The sequence below is a fragment of the Hippopotamus amphibius genome, chromosome 1, assembly GCF_030028045.1.
Source record: "Hippopotamus amphibius kiboko isolate mHipAmp2 chromosome 1, mHipAmp2.hap2, whole genome shotgun sequence".
Lineage (NCBI taxonomy): Eukaryota > Metazoa > Chordata > Mammalia > Artiodactyla > Hippopotamidae > Hippopotamus > Hippopotamus amphibius.
This window is the reverse complement of record NC_080186.1, coordinates 171,737,362-171,758,385: the sequence shown is the minus strand read 5'-3', so window position 1 is coordinate 171,758,385 and position 21,024 is coordinate 171,737,362. Positions and strand designations below refer to the sequence as shown.

The following is a 21,024-nucleotide window of genomic DNA, read 5'->3' as shown; positions in this document are numbered from 1 at the left end:
TGTATATACATTCTTTTTTGTATTCTTTTCCATTGTGGTTTATCCCAGGATATTGAATATAGTTCCCTGTGCTGTACAGTAGGACCTTGTTGTTTATCCATTCTATATGTAATAGTTTGCATCTACTAACCCCAAACTCTCAGTCCATCCCTCCCCCACCCCCCACCATATGTTTTCTTATTATCAAGGTAGACTTACTTGATACAAAGGTTTAAATAGAATTATATAATTCATTCATGTTCAAACTGTTTTCCCTCACAGAAGATTGATATTACCTTAAGGCTGATCTTTGGCACATTTTAAATATAAAATGTTTGGAGTACAGGAAAATATTTCTGCCATTTGGAGCTCTTTCAACAGTGTTTCTGTATTTGCTTAAGGACATCTTAACCAAGTAGTGCAGGAAATGGTTTTGCTACTATACCATTTTCACAGCAATACTTAGAAGGTTTTTACGTGTATACATATATATATACTAGTCTTTATAAGGTTCTGTTTCACTGTCTCAATACTGGGGACCATGATGCTTTGCAAATTCTGTTCCAGGTAAAGCTTTCTTAATTGTAAATGCAAAGTATGCTATTATAAGCAAGTATATACAGTCAGTATCATAATTTCTTTATTGGTATATATAATTTTAAAATGAATGTAAATGTTAACTCGATTATTTGTCCTCATTGTCACTTGTGCTTCAGGTTCTTGTGTTGTTCGGGATGCTACTGGGGATGTTAATAACACTATTATAACAGAGCTAACAAACTGTACTTCTGCAGCCTGCAAATTAAACTTTGACTTTTCATCTTGTGAAAGCAGTCCTTGTTCCTATGGCCTAATGAACAACTTCCAGGTGAGCATCAAATTTATATTATACAGACATTCTTTGTTCATCTAGAGGTCAGACTACTATCAGCTCTGACCATTCAGAATATAGCAAGAACGTAGAAGGGGGAGCTCTTGTTACTTTATACCCAGATATCAATAAAGACTGTACGCAACTAATTGGGCAAACAGAAAAATATGAAAGAATGAAATCTGAGCCTGTTCAGGGGCAAAAGGGCCCCAGAGGGTAACACTTTTATAATTAGGGTATAATATATAGTACATGTATACAGTATACTTTTTCAGAAAGCAAGAAAGCTTGTGGTCATATGTGCTGAGTCTAGTTTTGGATTCTCTGTTGTGTTCCATTGATCTTTGCGTCTGTCCTTCCACCACTGCCATACTTTCTTGATTACTGTAGTTAGATTGTAAGTCTTGAAGTCATGTAGCTTGATTTCTCCTACTTTATTCTTTTTCAAAATTGTTTTAGCTATTTTAATTCCTTTGCTTTCACAAATAAATTTTAGGATAATCTATTTTTATCTACAAAAAAGTCTCGCTGGAATTTTGATAGGATTTGCATTAAACTTGTACATCAGTTTGGCAAGAATTGATAGATTTACTTTGTTGAGTGTTCCAGTCCATGAATATGTATGTTTCTCCATTTATTTAGATCTTCTTTGACTTCTTTCATCAGTATTATGTAGTTTTCAGAGTATTATTAGGCCTATACACTTGTTAGATTTACACTTAAGTATCTCATTTTTATTTTGAACAGTTTAAATCCATACTAATTGAAATGAGTTCAGTTTTCTAATTTGAGGTTTCTCCACAATTGCTTTATATATAAATGCCCTTTTAAAAAAGTATGGATCAGTATCAGTAGTCTTATTTAATTAGATACGGCTATCATATAGTGATGCTGTGTTAAACCACCATTGAACAACAGAAATTATTAATGGATGCTTGAAAATTTGTGAACTATTAAACATGAACTGTGTAAAGATTAGTATTACTGCTCAAGTATTTGGGGAATATCAGTTTTATTATTACTTCCATAAGATACTGAAAGTGAAATGGAATTTTTTATAGACTTTATAGGTGTTAGATAAGATTTATAAGGGGAAAAGGAATTACTAAAATCTGGAGGATATTTTGAGAGTTGCTTGGTAAGTCTCAGTCTAGAAAGAAAAGAACACAAAGGTATAGATTCAGCAGATTAAAACAAGATATTCTGTGGTAAATTTATAGAATAAATGGTTCTGCTAATTCAAAGTCGAAAATAAAAATTCTGCTTCCTAGTGCTTCTCCAGTATTGTGTAAACATAATAAACTGAATAGTTGAGGACTTAATGTATTATGTAGAAATTTTATGTAGAATCTGTGTATTTTACATTAAAATTTTATAACTTAAATTTTTAATGGCATTATTTGTATTTTGTTTTGCATAGTTTTGATCAATTGACTGAACTTTCAGAGGTTAAAAATATTGAACTCAATTATGTAATAGAAGTTTGTTTTTTCTAGTCACAAGACTAGGCAAAATCGTAGGAATGAAAGAAAGTATTCATGTCCAGCTAATTATTCAGGCCAATTCTGACATTGATATTGTGTATGAAAGGCACAAATGTTGGTCTCTGCCCAGTGACTGAAAATGCCAATCAGATTTCTGTGTTGTTGCCTTAAAATACAAAAGTGTGTTGTTTTTATCAAGTCTAAGTATGAACTCATTCAAGCAAAGTATAGGAATTTGGTATACATAAAGCTGCTTTTCCAATTTAAGTAAATTTTTGAAAAATACTTTATAAAGTGATACAGAATGGAAAGAAAATCCTGTAAAATTATTAATTGTTTGTTACTTGGAGAATGAAGAATGGTGAATAGAACATAACTGAGGAACATGTAAGTGGAGATTCCATCATGAAATCTATACAAAAGCACACGATATAATACTGTTTTGCATGTAATTGATAAATATATGCATATATAGTTGGGTCACTTTATCTTAAATATTTCATTTTCTTTAGTTTTATGTTTCTTATTATATTTCTGCATTTTAATGTCATCTGAAACCTCTGACTCACCACTGCTTAATAAACAGAATGTGGGCATCTTTGCTCTGTAAAATTCCTTCATACCCAAACTTAAGTCTCACTGTTTCTATCCAGACTGAACTCTAGCGATGATGTGCTTATATATGTATACATGCACATGCTTACCCTACTCTGTTGCTTTATTTGGTGCTTCACTTTGCTTGGAATGCCCTGGCTTTTTCTTTTTGTATATCTAAATCTGTCTGCTCTTCAGACCCAGTTCCATGAAGATTTTTTAGAACCCTAAGTCATCAACACACATATCCCACATGCAAAATCTCACCTTCATTTTACTTGCCACTTTTTTCCCTTTTATTAGACTTTTGTCTTCTATTCCCCCTTATTAAAGACCAAACCACCTTTTGTGTTTCATGTTTGTTTCCACTATATATTTTGGACAACACTAATGTTGTCATTATTTACATTCATTTTCATTTACTTGCTGCTAATATTTTACCAGAAAATGAGGGGAAACACAAAGGTTATTAATAAATATATAACTAGAAAACAAGAAACTTGGCAAATCATAGAAGCATAGTTTCTAGATGCTAAGCATTGAGCATTATTTACCTTAATTCAGAGGTGATGGAAGAAAAGAAATTGAATTTTTTCCTCAAAACATGAAAAGTGAAATGTTATGGTTATAATAATCTTGCTGGTGTCAGTTTTGCCTTATATCCATCAATATATCATAGTCTCTTTTCTTTCCTTTCTTCTTCATTTACCTCCTGCCTTTGTACAATACTTACTGAACTTTGAAGGCATTACACAGAGAGACATGGAATTTTGTATTATCAGATAAGTATATAGAACAGAAACTAAGTCTGCTTATTTTTATCTTGGTCCACTTTATCTGTCCTTTGTAATCTCCTTCCCTAAAGACAGATTTGGCAATGCTAGATAATTTAGCATTAATTAATAACTGTATAAAAATAGTGATTATGAAAAATGTATGGTGTGTATATAACTACTAAATTGGTATTAAAAAGCTGAATCTTTTCGATGAGTTTTTGCTTCTGGAGATTCTCAGAGAAATCAATGCTAATGTTTTTTAAAACTCTTAAATATATTCTTCAGTTTTAAACCTAAATCTTCTGAAAGATGCAGGGAGAGCCATTTAAGTGAAACAAGGTGGTTTATGTACACATGAAACCAGACTTATGCATTATGGCCAGGGATTGTGCCCATAGCTAGTTTACATCTGGCTTAATATTAAATTATAGGCAAGTGTGTAATAAACAGCCTAAAACCTGATTTCCTGATCCCTTTGGTCTCAGTTGGCATGTTTTTGGGCAATATAAATGAAAGGTAAATCTCCACTAATGAAGCAGTGAATCTAGGTGGTGATCATCATTCACTACTAGTAAAATTTATAATGGATAGATCAAGTTGGCAGTACCTGAATCCATTAAACAACTCTTCCAAATCAGTTTTTTCTTTTGGCAAATTTCAAAGGTACACAAAGAACAGTAATCTGTGTACCTACCCTTCATTTGTATTTACTAGTTATTTATATTTTGCCCCATTTGCTTTATATTTATATATATGTATAGAATTTTTCTCCTCAAACGTATGAGGTTAAATTACAGACATCACAACATGACAATCAGATTGAAGTATTTAAAACATTCTTTACAAGCGTGGTAAATTATCCCATGCAAGTGATTCAGTGTTGATGAAATACTGTTGTCTAAATGTATTTTCCATATTCATACTTCCTCACTTGTTGCAGTAATATCCCAGATCAATTTTTCCCAGATCCAGGAGTCAGGCTGGTGTCACACATGGCCTTTAGTTATGTTATTTTAAAATTCTTTCATCTAGAGGAGCTCCTAGCCTGCCTGTTTTAATATTTCAGGATGTTGACATTTTGAAGAGTCCAGGCAAGTTATTTTGCGTTGTGCTCCTCAGTATCCTTTTTTTTTTTTAAACTTCATCGTAGGGAAATGCTTGAACAGGTACAAAGATAGAGAAAGCAATATAATGCGCCTAACATACACATTTTCCTGCTTCATCAGTTATCAATGCATGGCTAATTTTGTTTTATTTATGGACTCCTCACTTCCCAGATTATTTAGAGGCAAATCCTGGAGTTAGATACTTTTGGCTGGATATTTCTGCTTTTAGCTTTAAAAAATGACTCTTTAAAAACAAACAAAAAACCACAATACCAATTTACTATCTTAACATTAAAAAACAAACAAACAAACAACCTTCCTGACAGAAGTATATCATACCACCTTGGAATATCCTTGCCAGAAAACTTGTACCTCAGTCTAATCAACTTGTCTAGACCTGCCTACCAGTTGACTAGAAATAGAGGTGAGAGGAACAAGTCAAACAAGGTAGTGGAGATTGTCAACAAAATCTAAAGCATGGGGTTTCTCTAGGAGAAATGACAAAAATAATCAAATGTGAAGGAAAGGGTGAACCTGTAGATTGAAAAGGACTTAAGAGACATATCAACCAAATGTAAAGTGTAATCCTTTTGTGGATCCTGATTTGAACAAACTATTTTAAAAAGCAAGAAAAAAGGAATAATTTGGGAATTTTGAATGCAATTGGATATCTGATGCTGTTAAGGAATTATACAGTTTTTAAACTGTGACAATGACTTTATAGTTACAGTTTTTAAAAGTTCTTACCCATTAGAGGTATGCACTGAAACATTTATGCATGAAATGATATCTGGGCTTTGATTCACAGTAATGCAAAGATTGGCCCTGTTCAAACCGAGTGATGGATACTTTGTAGTTCAGTATGCTCTCTCTGCCCTGGTGTGTGCCTTTCAAGTTTTACAAAATCAGAAGAATTTTTATATTAAGACCTGGTGGTGGGGGAGGGAGGGGATATGGGGATATATGTATAAATACAGCTGATTCACTTTGTTGTACAGCACAAACTGGCACAACAGTGTAAAGCAATTATATTCCAATAAAGAGCTTTAAAAAAAAGAAAAAGACCTGGTGGTAAATCAGTTCCAGAAGTGTGTAATGCACGTAACCATTGTTACTGTTTACTGTTGTTATTGTCATCCAATTTCTCTCAGCATTACCACTCGTGTTCTTCATGGCAATAATACAGATGAATAGTGTTGTGTTCTTTTCTGAATTTTATATAAGATTTATTTTTCCATTTTTGTCATTTTTTTTTAAGGTAATGAGCATGGTATCAGGCTTTGCACCATTAATTTCTGCAGGTATCTTTTCAGCCACTCTTTCTTCTGCATTGGCATCTCTTGTGAGTGCACCCAAAATATTTCAGGTAAGTATTTTCACATTACAAATTTTATTAAAGGGGCAGTTAAGGTAATATGTTTAAATGTGAGATTTTTAATACTTTTAAATTATTTGTTTACTTCTGTCAACCCCATGTATTGATATTTATGACATATACAAATACATATATTGAGTGACATATTTAATTTTATGCATATGAATGTGAATGTGTATATTCATATCAACACTTGTGCATTATCTACCATCAGAGTATAGTTTTTGAGTTGTCTTTCTGGAAGTGGTGATGAATTTTTCCTTTTTTGACATACCGTTCACATAAGTTTTCATACTGTCTTGTTAAGGATAAAAAGTAAATCAAAGACCATAAATCAAAAGAATTAAAGTATCTTATTCCTATTAGTATAATGCCAGCATTCACGTTTTATTTTACGAATATTTGAATGTCTAATATGTGCCATACATTATGTTAGGTACTCAGGATATAATAATAAATAAGATAGACACTGTCTCTCTTTAATGAACATTAAATAAACAGCTGATACTGGATAGAAAATACTTTTTTTTCTTAAAGATTTATTATTTAGTTATTTATTTTTGGCTGTGTTAGGTCTTCATTGCTGCACACGGGCTTTCTTTAGTTGTGAGTGGGGGCTACTCTTCGTTGTGGTATGTGGGCTTCTCATTTTGGTGGCTTCTCTTGTTGTGGAGCATGGGCTCTAGGGCACACAGGCTCAGTAGTTGTGGTGCACTGACTTAGTTGCTCCATGGCACGTGAAATCTTTCCAGACCAGGGCTTGAACCCATGTCCCCTGCATTGGCAGGTGGATTCCTAGCCACCGCACCACCAGGGAAGTCCCTAGAAAGTACTTTTTATTACTAAAACAAATGAAATATTGATTCTGAAGCTTTGTTCTTAATTTCCTTTGTTCTTTTTGTTCTTAATTTTTTGTTGTAGCTAGTTAGTACAGTAGAGTCATAGAATATTTTCTAAAATTATTTTCAGTATTGTTTTAAGAAAAGTGTTTTATAATTAGGATTTTTATTTGCTGTAAGTCTAGGATTTGGACTTGGTTTTCTTAAATTAGGTCACACGTCTATATATTTCGCAAGCTTCCACATTTCTTCTATATGTATGCCTGCTTCTTTGTCTCTTTATTCATATAAGAATTTCAGCCTGGGGTGGGGTAAAATGGGTAAAAACTTCAGTGTATTCTAAACCTCCTGCCTTTCTGATGCTAGAAATGTTTGAATCTCCTTTACAGTTTGTAGGTGAAGCAGTTTGATGGGAAAGAAAGAGGACCAAGAATTAGAAACTTGAGTTCCACTCCTGATTTAACCTATTGTAACTATAAGCAGATCTGTATGTCTTATTTCAATATATTTCATTTTCATGTTTATATTTCTTCATTAGGCTCTATGTAAGGACAACATCTACCCAGCTTTCCAGATGTTTGCTAAAGGTTATGGGAAAAATAATGAACCTCTTCGTGGCTACATCTTAACATTCTTAATTGCACTTGGATTCATCTTAATTGGTTAGTCTACAAATATATGCTAATGTAGATTTTGTTGCATTTATAGTATTAGCTGTCAACATTGAATTATTAAATTATAAACAAAATGTTACTTTGCCTACAATACTAAGTTAGTTTCTTTTTGATCAAAGAAAGAGTGTTGAGAAAATATTGCAAATGATAGTGCTTATTAAATATTTGCTAAAATTCTTAGGATCACTAATTCCTCATTAGGGCTAGAGGGAACTCCTAGGTTCTTTTGTCCCTAAAACAAATATGATAATAGCATAAAGAAAAGGATTCCAGTGTCTCTCATGAAGTTAGAACCTCCACCAATCTACTTTTTGGCACTTTTGCCTCTGATTGTAAGAAAGCTAATGCTGAAGAAGACCTTGGACTTTTAATAAAAGTGTGATTTTACCCACTAGAAACTAACTCTCATGTGATGCTTATGAATGTATTTGGTATAGCTACTTTTTGAGAACAGGTTGGCAATATTTAGTAAAGTTTCCTATGATCCAACAGTCCTTTTTAGGGGCTTTTACCCTATAGAAACTCACATATATAAGAATATTTTTAGTGTCATTAATTATAATAGTAAAAAATGGAAGCAACCTGAGTACCTATCAACAGAAGAGTGAAACTGCAGAATAATATTCAGCAGTAAAAAAGTGAATAAACTTGGTTTTCATATATTAATATAGATGAATCTTGAAATAATAAATGTGAAAGTATCAAATTGCAGAATGATAATATAGTATGATATAATTTATGTAACTTTTAAAACACCCAAAACAGTGCTACATAATGCTTATGGACTACTTATGTGTGTAGTAAAACAATATAATATCATTGGAAAGAATATTCCAACTTGAAGAGTGAGGTATAAAGGGGGTTTCTACTATGTACATGAGGTATGGTTTCTGAAAATTAAAGTATATGAAGTATATATGGCAAAATTCATTAAATCTGGTTTGTATTCATTATGCCATTATCTAAAGGTTTGAAATAATTCCTAGTTTTGAAAACTTAAAAAATGTGTATAATATGTCAGTTAAATATGCTTCATGTTTCTTTTGCAGCTGAACTGAATGTTATTGCTCCAATTATCTCTAACTTCTTCCTTGCATCATATGCATTGATCAATTTTTCAGTATTTCATGCATCACTTGCAAAATCTCCAGGTGACTTTACATTTTTTAAAAGTTCTATAAATGTGGTAATGTCTGATTTTAGAGAAAATAAAACTAACACATTTTAAAAGATAGCAGGTGGGGAATTAGCTCAGTAGTGCTTCACTCTGCCTTTATAGTTGAGTCAAATTGAGTCTTCAAAGATCTCTTTATCGTGAAGTTTTTTGGTAAATAATGTCTGTTTCTTGTCTTCAAAGAATTTAAAATAGCATTAATCTTAAATTCTGACACTGCGAAAGAATTATTTTGATTTTTTTCTGTGTTTATTGTTCATTTAGCTGATTGCTATTTCAGTTCTAAGTTAACCTGTCCAGGAATATTTTTAACACAATGAGTTCTGTGGAGTTCTAACATAGGGGTCTTTATCAACTGAAAAGTTACTCCATATACTTTTTCAGTGGGTGTTTTGCTATCTATGACAGCAGTTGGACATCAGAGAAGGAAATGGTGAACTGTTTCTCCTAAGGGTCTAAAAAGTTTCTTAGAACAGCAAAGATAAAGTATGGGAACTTAGGACACAAGCATCTTAGCTTCAGTTTTTACTTTAAGAATATAAATTTTAGGGGTGGTGTGGGTATGGCTGTAAAAGGGTAACACAAGGGATCCTTGTGTTGGACATTTCTTTATCTTGACTGTATTAATACAAATATTTTAGTTGTGATATTGTGGTATCATTTTGCAAGATGTTATCATTGGGAGAAACTAGGTAAAGTGTCCCTGGAATCTCTGTGTGTTATTTCTTAAAACTTTGTGTGAATCTTCAGTTATCTCAAAATTAAAAGTTTAATTTTTAAAAAAGCTTATGTTTTATTTTGAAATGATTTAAAAATAGTATTTTGGCTCTGGAATTACCTACGAATGAAAATTTTAAAATACGGTCTTCAATACTTTTTCGAATGAACTTATTAATTCATAAATACTTCCCCAAATGGGAAGGTATGTTTTTGTAGTCAACTCAGTTTTTCTAGCAAGTAGATGAATTTTTTAATGATTCTAAAGAACAGTTTGTTTGAATAGTTTTATATATTCATTAGAATATAGATGTGTCTCTTGCTAAAACACAGAAAATAAAATTGCATTATTAAGGACTCAATTTGAAACCTAATTTTTTAATCTTCTCTAGTTTTTATCATTCAGTGGGGTAGGCTGGTACGTCCTTTTTTTGGTCAGGAGTTTTTTGAATACAGAAGCTGGTAAGATAGGATAATGTGGACATAAATAGACGTGCCCACTTCATGGCTGTCAAGAATCATGACATTGTGATCAGTAATGGTTTTTGACGTTACTGTTATGATTAGGCTTATAGTTCACATTTAAAGACCTCTCAGTGTAGCAGCCGCAGAGAAATTTATTTTGTGCATACATATGTACCAGTGTCTAAAGCAGATGAGGTATCTAAGTGACTTTTATTTATCTACTTTATTTGTTGTTAGGATGGCGTCCTGCATTCAAATACTACAACATGTGGATATCACTTCTTGGAGCAATTCTTTGTTGCATAGTGATGTTTGTCATTAACTGGTGGGCTGCATTGTTAACATATGTGATAGTTCTTGGACTTTATATTTACGTCACCTACAAAAAACCAGGTTAGTAGTCTTCTATATTTAGTATTTGAAGCTAAAAAATGTCTAGAAGTTCTTTGTAACTTTTCATATCTAAACATCTTTTGTATATCGGAAAGGACCTTTGTGTGAAACCTAAAATACTTTATTTTCAAATACATATATGAAGGTGAGTCAAAAATTATCCACACTCATTATATTAAACTTCTGTTAAAACTACAGCCAGAGGGTGGATAATTTTTGACTCACCCTTGTAGTTTTAATGAAAACTTTACCACAAAACTTATTCTATACAGTTCCATTCTTCCATAAGTTAAATTTAATCCTATTTGTAGAAGAATAACAAATTCATATAATTAACATTCTGCTGTACTCAACATATTTTAAAATTAATCTTTGAAAGGATTATATTGCAGTACTATAGTTGCTATTAGCCTAATAAGCATTACATGTATTACCTCCTGTGGTCTTAGTGTCTACTGTAATTTGTACCACAGAATTCACAAGATACTAGAAGACATAGTATCTTCTCACTAGTTTACTGTGTAGCAGGGAAAATCAGACAAAGGTATTTAACTGGGAAATGAAGATTACCTGGAATGTGTAACGCTGATAACTGCTGGATGTATCTCCACATAAGCAGATGGATGCTAGGATATGTTAGGATTAGTCCAGTTACATGGTACGGTAACCTGTAACAAGAAAATCCATTGAGAAATGTTTGAAAAGTTTTGGCCCAATAGAATAGATTGGGAAGAGATTACAAGAGTAGTTGCAGTGTAGTCATTTTAAATAGTGAGGAAACATCTTGTAATCCAAGTAGGAGAGAATGAGGTTTTGGATTAGAATGGTGGCTTTAGAAATGAGATGGACAAAGACGATACTGTTTTAACCATTTTAGAAACAATTATTTCTCTGATATGCTTATTAAGTCTCTAAAGTAACAAATGTCTAAAATCATCATTTTTGTTCAGTAAGAGGTTTAATTCAGGCTGTTTATTCAGTAAAAGGTACAACTTGCCTGTTCAAATAACTTAAATTGTTTACTCCTATAAATAGTACTTTATAACAATCATAGATCTGCCTCTTTCCTTTTAGACCTTTGGCTATATAAGCAGTCATTTTTAAATGTTTTCTTCTTTTCTAAAAGGCTCATTTTGAGCTGCACACCACACAGCATGTCTGCAGCCCTATCATCTCAGACTTTTCTAAGTTGTACTTTTTTTTTTTAATGTAATTGTAATACAGATTAGCATTGTGTTAACTTCATGCCATGGACCTGAAATATTGAAAGTCCTGAGTACAATAGTTGATTTTAGCAGTCGACTTTTTAAATGAGAAAGCATTGGTTATTGATGACTTGTTACAACTGGTATTATGCTGCATGAACACTGTCCTCCCACAGACGTGAACTGGGGGTCCTCCACACAAGCCCTGACGTACCTGAATGCACTGCAGCATTCGATTCGTCTTTCTGGAGTGGAAGACCATGTGAAAAACTTCAGGTAAGCAATAAGGTAACATAGAAACATTTTTGTCTTAGGTGGCAATCAGTTCTTCATTTATTGTTCAGTAACACTTTCATATGCTGATATTTCATGAAAAATTCTCTAAAAGCATAGAATATCATTTCTTGTTTTGGTGTGATTTGAGCAGTTTGTTGAAAAACAAAGTTGAGGTTTCTTGTTATCAAAATTTTACGAAGAGATAAATTATCATCTACCTTACAAAAAGGTTATGAACGTTTTGGAAGTCTCTCATTTGAAGACTTTTAAATAGTAGGTATCATAAAGTAAATTTTTTTTTCCTCTCTGTGGCCATTCAAGTTGTATAACGACTGAGGATGAAATTTATAAAAATTCTTGTTTTGTAATTTTACTGAGTTGTTCTCGTGGAACTGGAAACCAGTTTTAGTGATAAAGAATCAGTGCCTTAGAGTAAAGAGCATTTCTTATTACTTTTCTCAATAAATTACTTTTTATTTTATCTTATAATAGTTTATTAGTCATCAGTTTAAAAAGTATTCCTTAATTTAACATGCTTCTAATAATTGATGAGATTCAGTTACTAACGCATTGTTGTAAATCCAGAAGTATTATTTGTTTATATATTATTAGAAATTATAGATTATTACTTATACTGAGCTAGAAGTAGTCTTGTCATTTTAAAAAAATAGACCATTAGACAGTCATTCCCATACTATTCATGTAAGCCTGGCTCTGAACGGGTGACTTCCCACAGCCATGAGGAATCATTTCTAATTGGCTTCTGCACGATAATCACAGAAATAAGTTCCTTGTTTCAGTAAACCAAAAGGCAAAATCCTTTTTAAAGAAAACTTCAAGAGTGGATAAGCGCCAGAAAAGTGCTCTACCAAATTACTCCCAGGAAGAAACATGTTTGTATAGTCTTCTTTTTACTCTTTGGGTCCTCCCTCCCCCTTTTTCTATAATGAAAGCTTCCCATAGACCACAGATCTTCAGCTTTGGAGTAGAGAGAAGCTGGAAAATGAAAAAGAAATGAGAGCCCTGGGAGGAAAACTTTAATTTCAGCACATTTTGAACATTTTGAATAGTTGATGCCAAATATGGCATAAAATAGAAATCATTCCTTTATGTAAAAAGTTGTATCCAAGAACTGAGAGTATGACCAAAAAGTCAGAGTTAATTTGCCATTAATAAAAAACTATTGTTTGGCTTATTAGAGGAAAATTATTATAGGAAAATTTTTTAAAATTTTATTCTAGTAAGTGTATAATTTTTATCAGAATTATACATGAACATAGTTTAAAGAGAAAAAACTTAGGTTTGTCATGAAAATTAGTAGTTGCCGCACTTCTCAAATCCCTATTGCTCTCATGCCACAGGCAGCCACTTTCAACTCGTAGCCAAATTGTGCAGTATTTACTTCATATTCCCAAAAAGCGTGTTTGTCTTACTTTGATTTTTAATTTTCAGCGCTATCTGCTGATTTCTTTCATCCATGTATGCCCACTACACATGTGCACCCTTCCCTTTACCCTACCCTTCCAGTGTATGTTTTGTCATTATTTTGATTAGACTTGATATTTATATTTGTTTTCTATGTAGCCAATAAATTTTTTTCCTGTTTAAATTTCTATCTATCACTATCTCAGCCTTCACCAAATCTTCCAAAAAATTTTTGTTTTCTTCACTTTGTAGTTTCTATTTCTTTAAAGTGCCTTTCTCACCATTTCCTGCCTTTTTAATTTGGATTCTTAGATTAAGCCTTGTCTGAAGCATCTGTGATCCTGGGCCAGGGAAGTTCTGCATTGGTGGGTAGGGCTTGTCTGTGAAGCCCTTAATGAAGATTAATGTGGCTTTGCTGGTTCTTTAAGAAATTTAAGTCATCTTAAAGGTTTTCTTTTTTGATGTGATTAGATTTCTCAGGAAATAATCTTTTCATCTTCTGCTTGTTGATAAAGTTCTGCCCACCAGAGTTCTGAGAGCCAGGTGGGAAGGCAGCTCAAAGATCTCGGGGTTCAGTATATAGTAAATGTTCTCCTAACTCCCCTACTTAAAGTAGCTGCTTATGCCCTCAGCTGTTGCTCCCAGACCAGCGGCTTCTCTAGCGAATAAGCCCTAGCCTACCAGGATTGGAGAGGGACAGGGACAGTTGCCCACCATAGTGATGGAAATGATTTGGGTTCATTTAGGTGCTTCTTATGTAAATTTTAAATCAGTTCTTCTTATTTTAGTGTCTTTAACACATTGCCCCCACCAATTCCGGAGGCATCTGCTGCCTCTAAGTCCTAGGCATTTTGATGATTCTTAGCGGTAAAATCAGGTGGCTTCACAGTTTTCTCTTATGCTCATTTATAATTTAGCCTTTTCCTGATTTGTCAAAGCCTTTATTGTTCTTCTATCTGCCTTCTGGCTTTCAAAATTTCAGTGCTATTGTGTCTTATCCTGTTCTCCACATTTTTGGTACCTTAAAAAGTCCCATCATACTATGAAGATTTTAAGGAGGCAGTAAAGATGAAGACAGATGTTCACACTCTGTCACTGTTACTAGAAGACATCCCTAATATATTTTGTTCTATTCCTTTTTTGGGTATGATAAAATTATACCCAAATTATGCCTTTGTGGTATGTTTACTATTTAGTAAAGATAGGGACAAGTTCATTTCCCACAGTAATAGGTTATATTAGTAATAGGTTAAACTACCATAACGAAAAGCTGAAAAAATGAGGTGGCTAAACAAGATAGATATCAGTGTTACGTAATAGTCCAGAGGTAGATAGATAGTTCATAGCTGGTAGGCAGATTGATTGCACTTGGTTGTTCAGGTCCCACATTCCTTTTATCTCATCAGTCTGCCATTGCCTAGGACATGCGTTTATGTCCGTGTGGTCAAAGACATCACCACCTCCACATCTAGCTTAAGGGAAAGGGAAAGAAGTATGGAGGGTGGCCAGCTTCCTTTTTAAAGGACAAGACGAGGAATTAGGAACGTCATATGGGCTGGAAATCAGTCATAGGGCCATGTTTAGCTGCTAGGAAGACTAGGAAATGTGATGTTTAGCTGGGAGCCATGTAACCTGCTAATGCTCAGTCGGAGACACTGGGCTACTAGCAGTCTGGGCCTTAGAGGATGACTTCATGTTTGATTGCCCCAAAGCAATTCCCCTGGACAGAACTGGTTTTTCAGATAGCTTGCTAAAATTCTGAACGAGTTAATAGCTTCTTCGGTCTTTATTCAGGTTTTCCTGCTTATTTTATGAGTGCTTAGGAACTACCCTAACAATTTAGTAGGTAACTCAGAATTTTTAGTCTATTTGCTTTTTGTTAAAGTTGGTTTTAATTATACACATTCTTAAGAATTTTTGTGAACCTGTTTGAATTTATGAAATGGATACCTGAATACTTTTTCCTCAAACAAGATTGATTTTTGTTTCTAGTCAACGAAAATCAAGAGTTAAAAATACATGACAGTCATGGCACTGTCTTGTGTTTGCAAAGATAATTAATTTCAATTTTGTCTTTCATCATAATTAATTAGAATGAAAACTTTTAGTTCAAATAGAACCTATTTCTTTACCACAGGTGGTTTTACTCATATGACAATAGTCATTAAAATTAGGGAGGGCTGATATTGCAAAGTAGAAATAAGTATGATGTGATCAAGCTAAGAAAGAAAGTGACCTCTTTTTCACATGAAGGCAAGGCCATGCTCTCAGGAAGTTTTGTGAACTCTGTGAAAGAACTGGAATATTTATTACCTTTAGAAAATGAAAAGTTGTTACGTGTATTTAACCAGCATGGTCATTTCTTTCTGTACCACCCAGAATCTTCATGTATAATATTACCTATTAATTTAGGACATTTGGTATGATGCTTGTTAAAAGAAGGTTTTGTTTCTGAATTTCTCGTGTACCAAGGAATCCTGGTTAAGTCATCTTCTGTAAGAATATTGTGGCCTGTGTCTTGAGGACAATTGCATAAAGGAGAGTGAAGTGTAATAATATATTCTTAGAGAAGCAGCTTAAAATCATGTTCATGTTATCAAAACCCTAAATTTCTCTTTCTTTTTAATCTTAAATTAGGCCGCAGTGTCTTGTTATGACAGGTGCTCCAAACTCACGCCCAGCTTTACTTCATCTTGTTCATGATTTCACAAAAAATGTTGGTTTGATGATCTGTGGCCATGTACATATGGTAAGTACTAGCTTTATTTTCTATATTGAAACATTTTTCACTCTGTGTATATCATCTGTAATTTGTGGAGCTTTCTAGATTTGAAATAATTTGAGTAGGTTTTAGCAAACTATATTGCTTTGGCTAAGAAAAATAGCTTCTTGATAACTAAGGAATCTAGATGGAATTCAGTATGTTTTTTCTTACTAATAAATCGCATAAAGTCTTGAGAATACTGGGAACATTTACTTATCAGAAAAAAAAAAGAGGCTGAAGGAGGTGGACAAATCATGGTAAATATCTGGTATGTAAGAAGAGCAGAATGAATGCCTGAATTTCCAAATTTAAACACTTTAATTGCTCATTCATTTTAGTTTTATTCATGAGTAAGGAAATTATTAAAAATAGGGGTAAATGTTCGTCCCAAAGTAGTTTTTTGTTTTTGGCATCTTGGCTATTGAAAGCAATCACTAGATGATGAATCACCTTTTCTGCATAAGAAATTGGAGTATTTGCCAGATTAACTTATCTCCCAGGCTCTATGTTCATTTTATTTTGGTGCTAGAAATGCATGCTATATGTCCTATGTCCCAGCCCTTGCTGGAGTTGATCTTCTACTTGTGTTGATATAGAGTGTGTGTGTGTGTGTGTGTGTGTGTGTGTGTGTGTGTGTGTGTGTGTGTGTGTGTGTGTGTGTGTGTGTGTGTGTGTGTGTGTGTGTGTGTGTGTACGGTAGTGGAAGAACACATTGAGACACTGATTCCACTTGGGACCTGTAGAGTTTCAGTCTGTCTCCACTAGATCAGTTCAAGTTGGCATCTTGACCGTAAGAAATTTAAAAAGAGGCAGTTTTCTACTAGGAAAGATAAATTGTACTTTTCCTTGTCTTACTCATGTATAATTAAGATGTACTTTTAATCTTATTTTTAGATTTTTTTTCTTAATACATTTTAGGTAAAACATATAAAACATTTTATGTGTTGCCTACAAGGATCAAAATAGAATTGCAAGTTGAAAAAGCTCGTTTCCTTTCTTGTGTTATTTCATCATTTAACAGAAGTACAAAGAAAAAATGTATTTATATAACTCTCTTTGACTTTTAATGATATTTCTAGGTTTCTGAGAATTAATAATTCAGACATTTGAGACAAACAGAAAGCAGGATGGGAAACTCCATAGAAAAACAGAAGGCTCTTATTTTTCTCTGTGTAATCTCTTCTCCATTTTTAATAATTTATCATTTCTATCATTTACTAGTATCAAATCTTACTTATTTTTTAAAATCTGTGTTCCTTCCTCTTCTCTTCTCCCTTCTACTGGCACCCACTGTGTCTTTGTTCCATCAACACTGTCTTTTCATAATCTTCATTGGAAAGAATTCACTGACATGAAAATGAAACACTCTGTCATTATACTTCCCTCCTCTCCCCACCATGTTTAGACACCTTGTTTAAGCCAAGATAACAGGAAGATTTTTTATAAAAGTGGAATAGATTATGTTTCAGTTAAAGACATTATTAATATTTTTACCTTAAAGGGTCCTCGAAGACAAGCTATGAAAGAGATGTCCATTGATCAAGCCAGATATCAGCGATGGCTTATTAAAAACAAAACAAAGGCTTTTTATGCTCCAGTACACGCAGATGATTTGAGAGAGGGTGCGCAATATTTGATGCAGGTAAATTTGTTACATCTTTCAAATGATATTTTAGTTTTGTGTAAGCTTTCAAAAACTTTTTTATTCCAGGCTTCATTATTCATATTAATAAAAATCATAAATCTTTAAAGTATCTATTAAAGTAGACTACTACAATTTGTGTAATTTGAGAGTTAAAAGGACTATAGAAATACTGTGCTGTTGGCTGAGTTTTATTCATGAGTAAGGAAATTATTAAAAATAGGTCTAAACATTCATCCAAAAGTAGTTTTTTGTTTTTGTCATCTTGGCTATTGAAAACAATCACTAGACCACCTTTTCTGCCTAAGAAATTGGAGTATTTGCCAGATTAATTTATCTCTCAGACTCTGGGATAAGCAAAGAACCTCTTTGTGAACTATCTTAGCCAGTTTCTGTCCTTTTCCTAAGATGTTTCCCATTCATTCCCTGTTGCACCTCACTAGGGTTTTTGGAGAGAGTTAAGTAATGGCAGTCCTTATTTAATTTTTTAAAAATTCTAATTCCTTATTATATTTCTCACTATTATTTTACTAGTGCTAAACTTAGATTTCTCTTTTGGATTTGTGTGTGGCATAGCAACCAGAATGTGGGATTTGGAATCGGTCCTGGGTTTAACTGCTAACACTGCTACTTCCTTATTATGGATTTCAGACCAGCCAAGTTATTTAACTTCTCTGAAACTCAGTTTCCTCAACCCTTAAAGGTTGTAGGGAGATAGTGTTGGCCAACTTATTTTTATAGGAACCTCTATCTTCAAAAGAAAGCTTAAGCAAAAGCCCATTGACTGCTAATTGTGGAGCTGCTTTGCTAAAGTAGAGGTGGGAGACTCAGAGTACTGTCACTGGGCCCTTTCTGTTTTGTGTTTTTTAAAACTTGACAAGTGCATGCTTAAGAATAGTCTAGGCAATCCTCAGGAATAATAAGGGGTGGGAGTGGGATTGCTTTGGCAGATTAAAAAACCTTACCATAAAACTGTAGTGATTGAGACACTGTGATATTGAAGTAGAGACAGACAGTTCAACAGAGTAAAAACAGAGCCACTCATATAGGGGAAATTTAATACATGACAGAGGTGACATTGAAAGGATGAGCTGAGATAATTGAGTATTTATGTGAAAAAATAATATAATAGATCCTTATAAAGACCAAACAAAAAACATTTCCAGATGGATTAAAGACCTAAACATGAAAGGCAAAAATTTTAAGCTTTTAGAAGAAAATGGAGAATAATTTTATGATTTTGGACTAGGGAAGAAGTTTTTAAATGAGACACAAAAAGTTAAACTATGAAGAAGAAACCAGTTATTTTTTAGTTAACATATAAAACTATGCTTCTAAAGAAAGCGTGAAAATGAAAAATGAAGCCACAGACCTAAAGAAGATAAGACCATATTCTTTTGTTACCAGCAAAAGAATATGGTCCACAGTGTATAAAGAAATACTATAAATCAATAAGAGAAAAAAAAAAAGGAGCAAAAGACATGAAGAGGAAACCTAAATGACAGAAGTAAAAATTAAAACCACACAGTACAGCTTTATTCCATACCCATCAGACTGACTAAAATCAGGTCTGCCAATGCCAAGTGTTAGAATTGGTGTATAGCATTTGGAAATCTTTGCACTGCTGTGGTGAGTATAGATTGAACAACCACTTGGGATGGCAACCTGGCAATATTCTGCATTTTTGAAAGTGTGGATATCCTGAGACATTTCATTCTTAAGCATATACCACAGAGAAACTTTTACACATGTGAAGAAGGCTATATGAAGTTTCATAGCACTGTCATTTGTTATAGTGAAAAGGAAATTAACTTCAGCAACCATCAATCACGTTATTGAAAATTGTGGCATAATCATGCAGTAGGATTCCGTATAGTAGTGAAAAGATGCTATACACATCAACAGGGATAAACCTCAGACAGAAATGTTGAAGAAAATACCAAGTTAAAATAAGAACATGAATAATATGAAGATACTGTGAATTTTTTAAAATATGTAACTTAAAAATTCATATGTATATATGCCTAGATAATGGAATATATAGTAAAAATACCAGGAGATCTTGAAAAGGATACCTAGGGTGCTTGATATGTACTTGTAAAGTTTATTTTCTTAAGCTGAAGTGGTGGATACATGATTATTTATTACTTTACTCTTTATTCGCTTTTGTATGTGAAATATATAAATATTTCAAATAGAATGCTACCCCGGTCATAGGTTGTTTCTAGTGGATAAATCTTGCTTGCTTCTGTATAGTTTATAGAAAAACTTTGATAAGTACTTTATGTATTTAATAAATGTTATGAAGGACATTAAGGAAACTATTTACTGAGAGCAATGGTTATCTTCAGCCTGTATCAGAATCACCTGGTGGGCCTGCTAAAACACAGACTGCTGGGCCCTGTCTTTACAGTGATTCAGTAGGTCTAGGGTGAGGCTCAAGAATTTGCATTTCTAACAGGTTTTCCAGTGATGCTGCTGCTGCTTGTCTAGTCCAGGCACTACACTTTGAGAACCACTGCCCTCAAGGGTTTCTGTGGTATAAATGACAATATCATAAACTGGCCAAGAGTTAGAAACCATCCTCCTTATCATTCTCCTCCACCTAACATACTCACCCCCGTGGGTCATGACCGTTTCACCAGTGTGGGGCAAAGGGAGCATACATAGAACAGTATCATTTTGAGACTGCCCTATAAACCTGGCAAATGCTATTCCCTTTACAAAGATGCCCAGGACGTGGTTTATTCCAGTGGCAGAGCTGTCTGCGGAACTGTTTAAAATATCCTTACAAGTAGGTGAATTGCCTCTTTAGAACTAATCACTGAAATTTTAGTATAAGTTGCCACTGAGTATTTCTCTTTTCTTCGTACCTTCCTGAAACCCGTTACATAAAGTGGCAAATGCCTTTATGTAAACCTTTAAACCTTTAGAGGTTTATAATCTTTGTCAAAATTTCTGTACATTGATTTCTTTATACAGTCACTTACTTTATAGTGCTAGAGATGCTATTTTAGATAGGTTTGTTTTACTATACTTTACATTCTGACTTCATTTCTTTGTCCCTTCATTTGTTTAGGTGCTAATTATAATCATAAGCATTTATTTAGAGATTCACTGTTTTAAGAAGAGCTAGTCATGTCAGTAGCTTGCTTATGGAAGCTTAACACTGCTGACTTCTTTGTTTTTCTTTTCCCTTTTTATTTTTAAAGGCAGGAGCCAATTGATTGTCAATCCAATTTTAAACATTCATTTTAAATTAGCA

At 33.3% G+C, this 21,024-nt stretch overlaps 1 protein-coding gene across 1 annotated transcript in view; it reads left to right on the top strand.

The window, feature by feature from the left end:
- SLC12A2 (solute carrier family 12 member 2) overlaps positions 1-21,024 on the top strand; it is a 97,054-nt gene that overhangs the window by 51,196 nt on the left and 24,834 nt on the right. The window contains exons 10-17 of the mRNA XM_057736047.1: positions 696-847; positions 6,069-6,176; positions 7,563-7,686; positions 8,748-8,849; positions 10,292-10,447; positions 11,829-11,928; positions 15,991-16,102; positions 17,619-17,759. Coding sequence (XP_057592030.1) covers positions 696-847; positions 6,069-6,176; positions 7,563-7,686; positions 8,748-8,849; positions 10,292-10,447; positions 11,829-11,928; positions 15,991-16,102; positions 17,619-17,759 — 995 coding nt within the window. The remainder of the gene's footprint in view (positions 1-695; positions 848-6,068; positions 6,177-7,562; positions 7,687-8,747; positions 8,850-10,291; positions 10,448-11,828; positions 11,929-15,990; positions 16,103-17,618; positions 17,760-21,024) is intronic.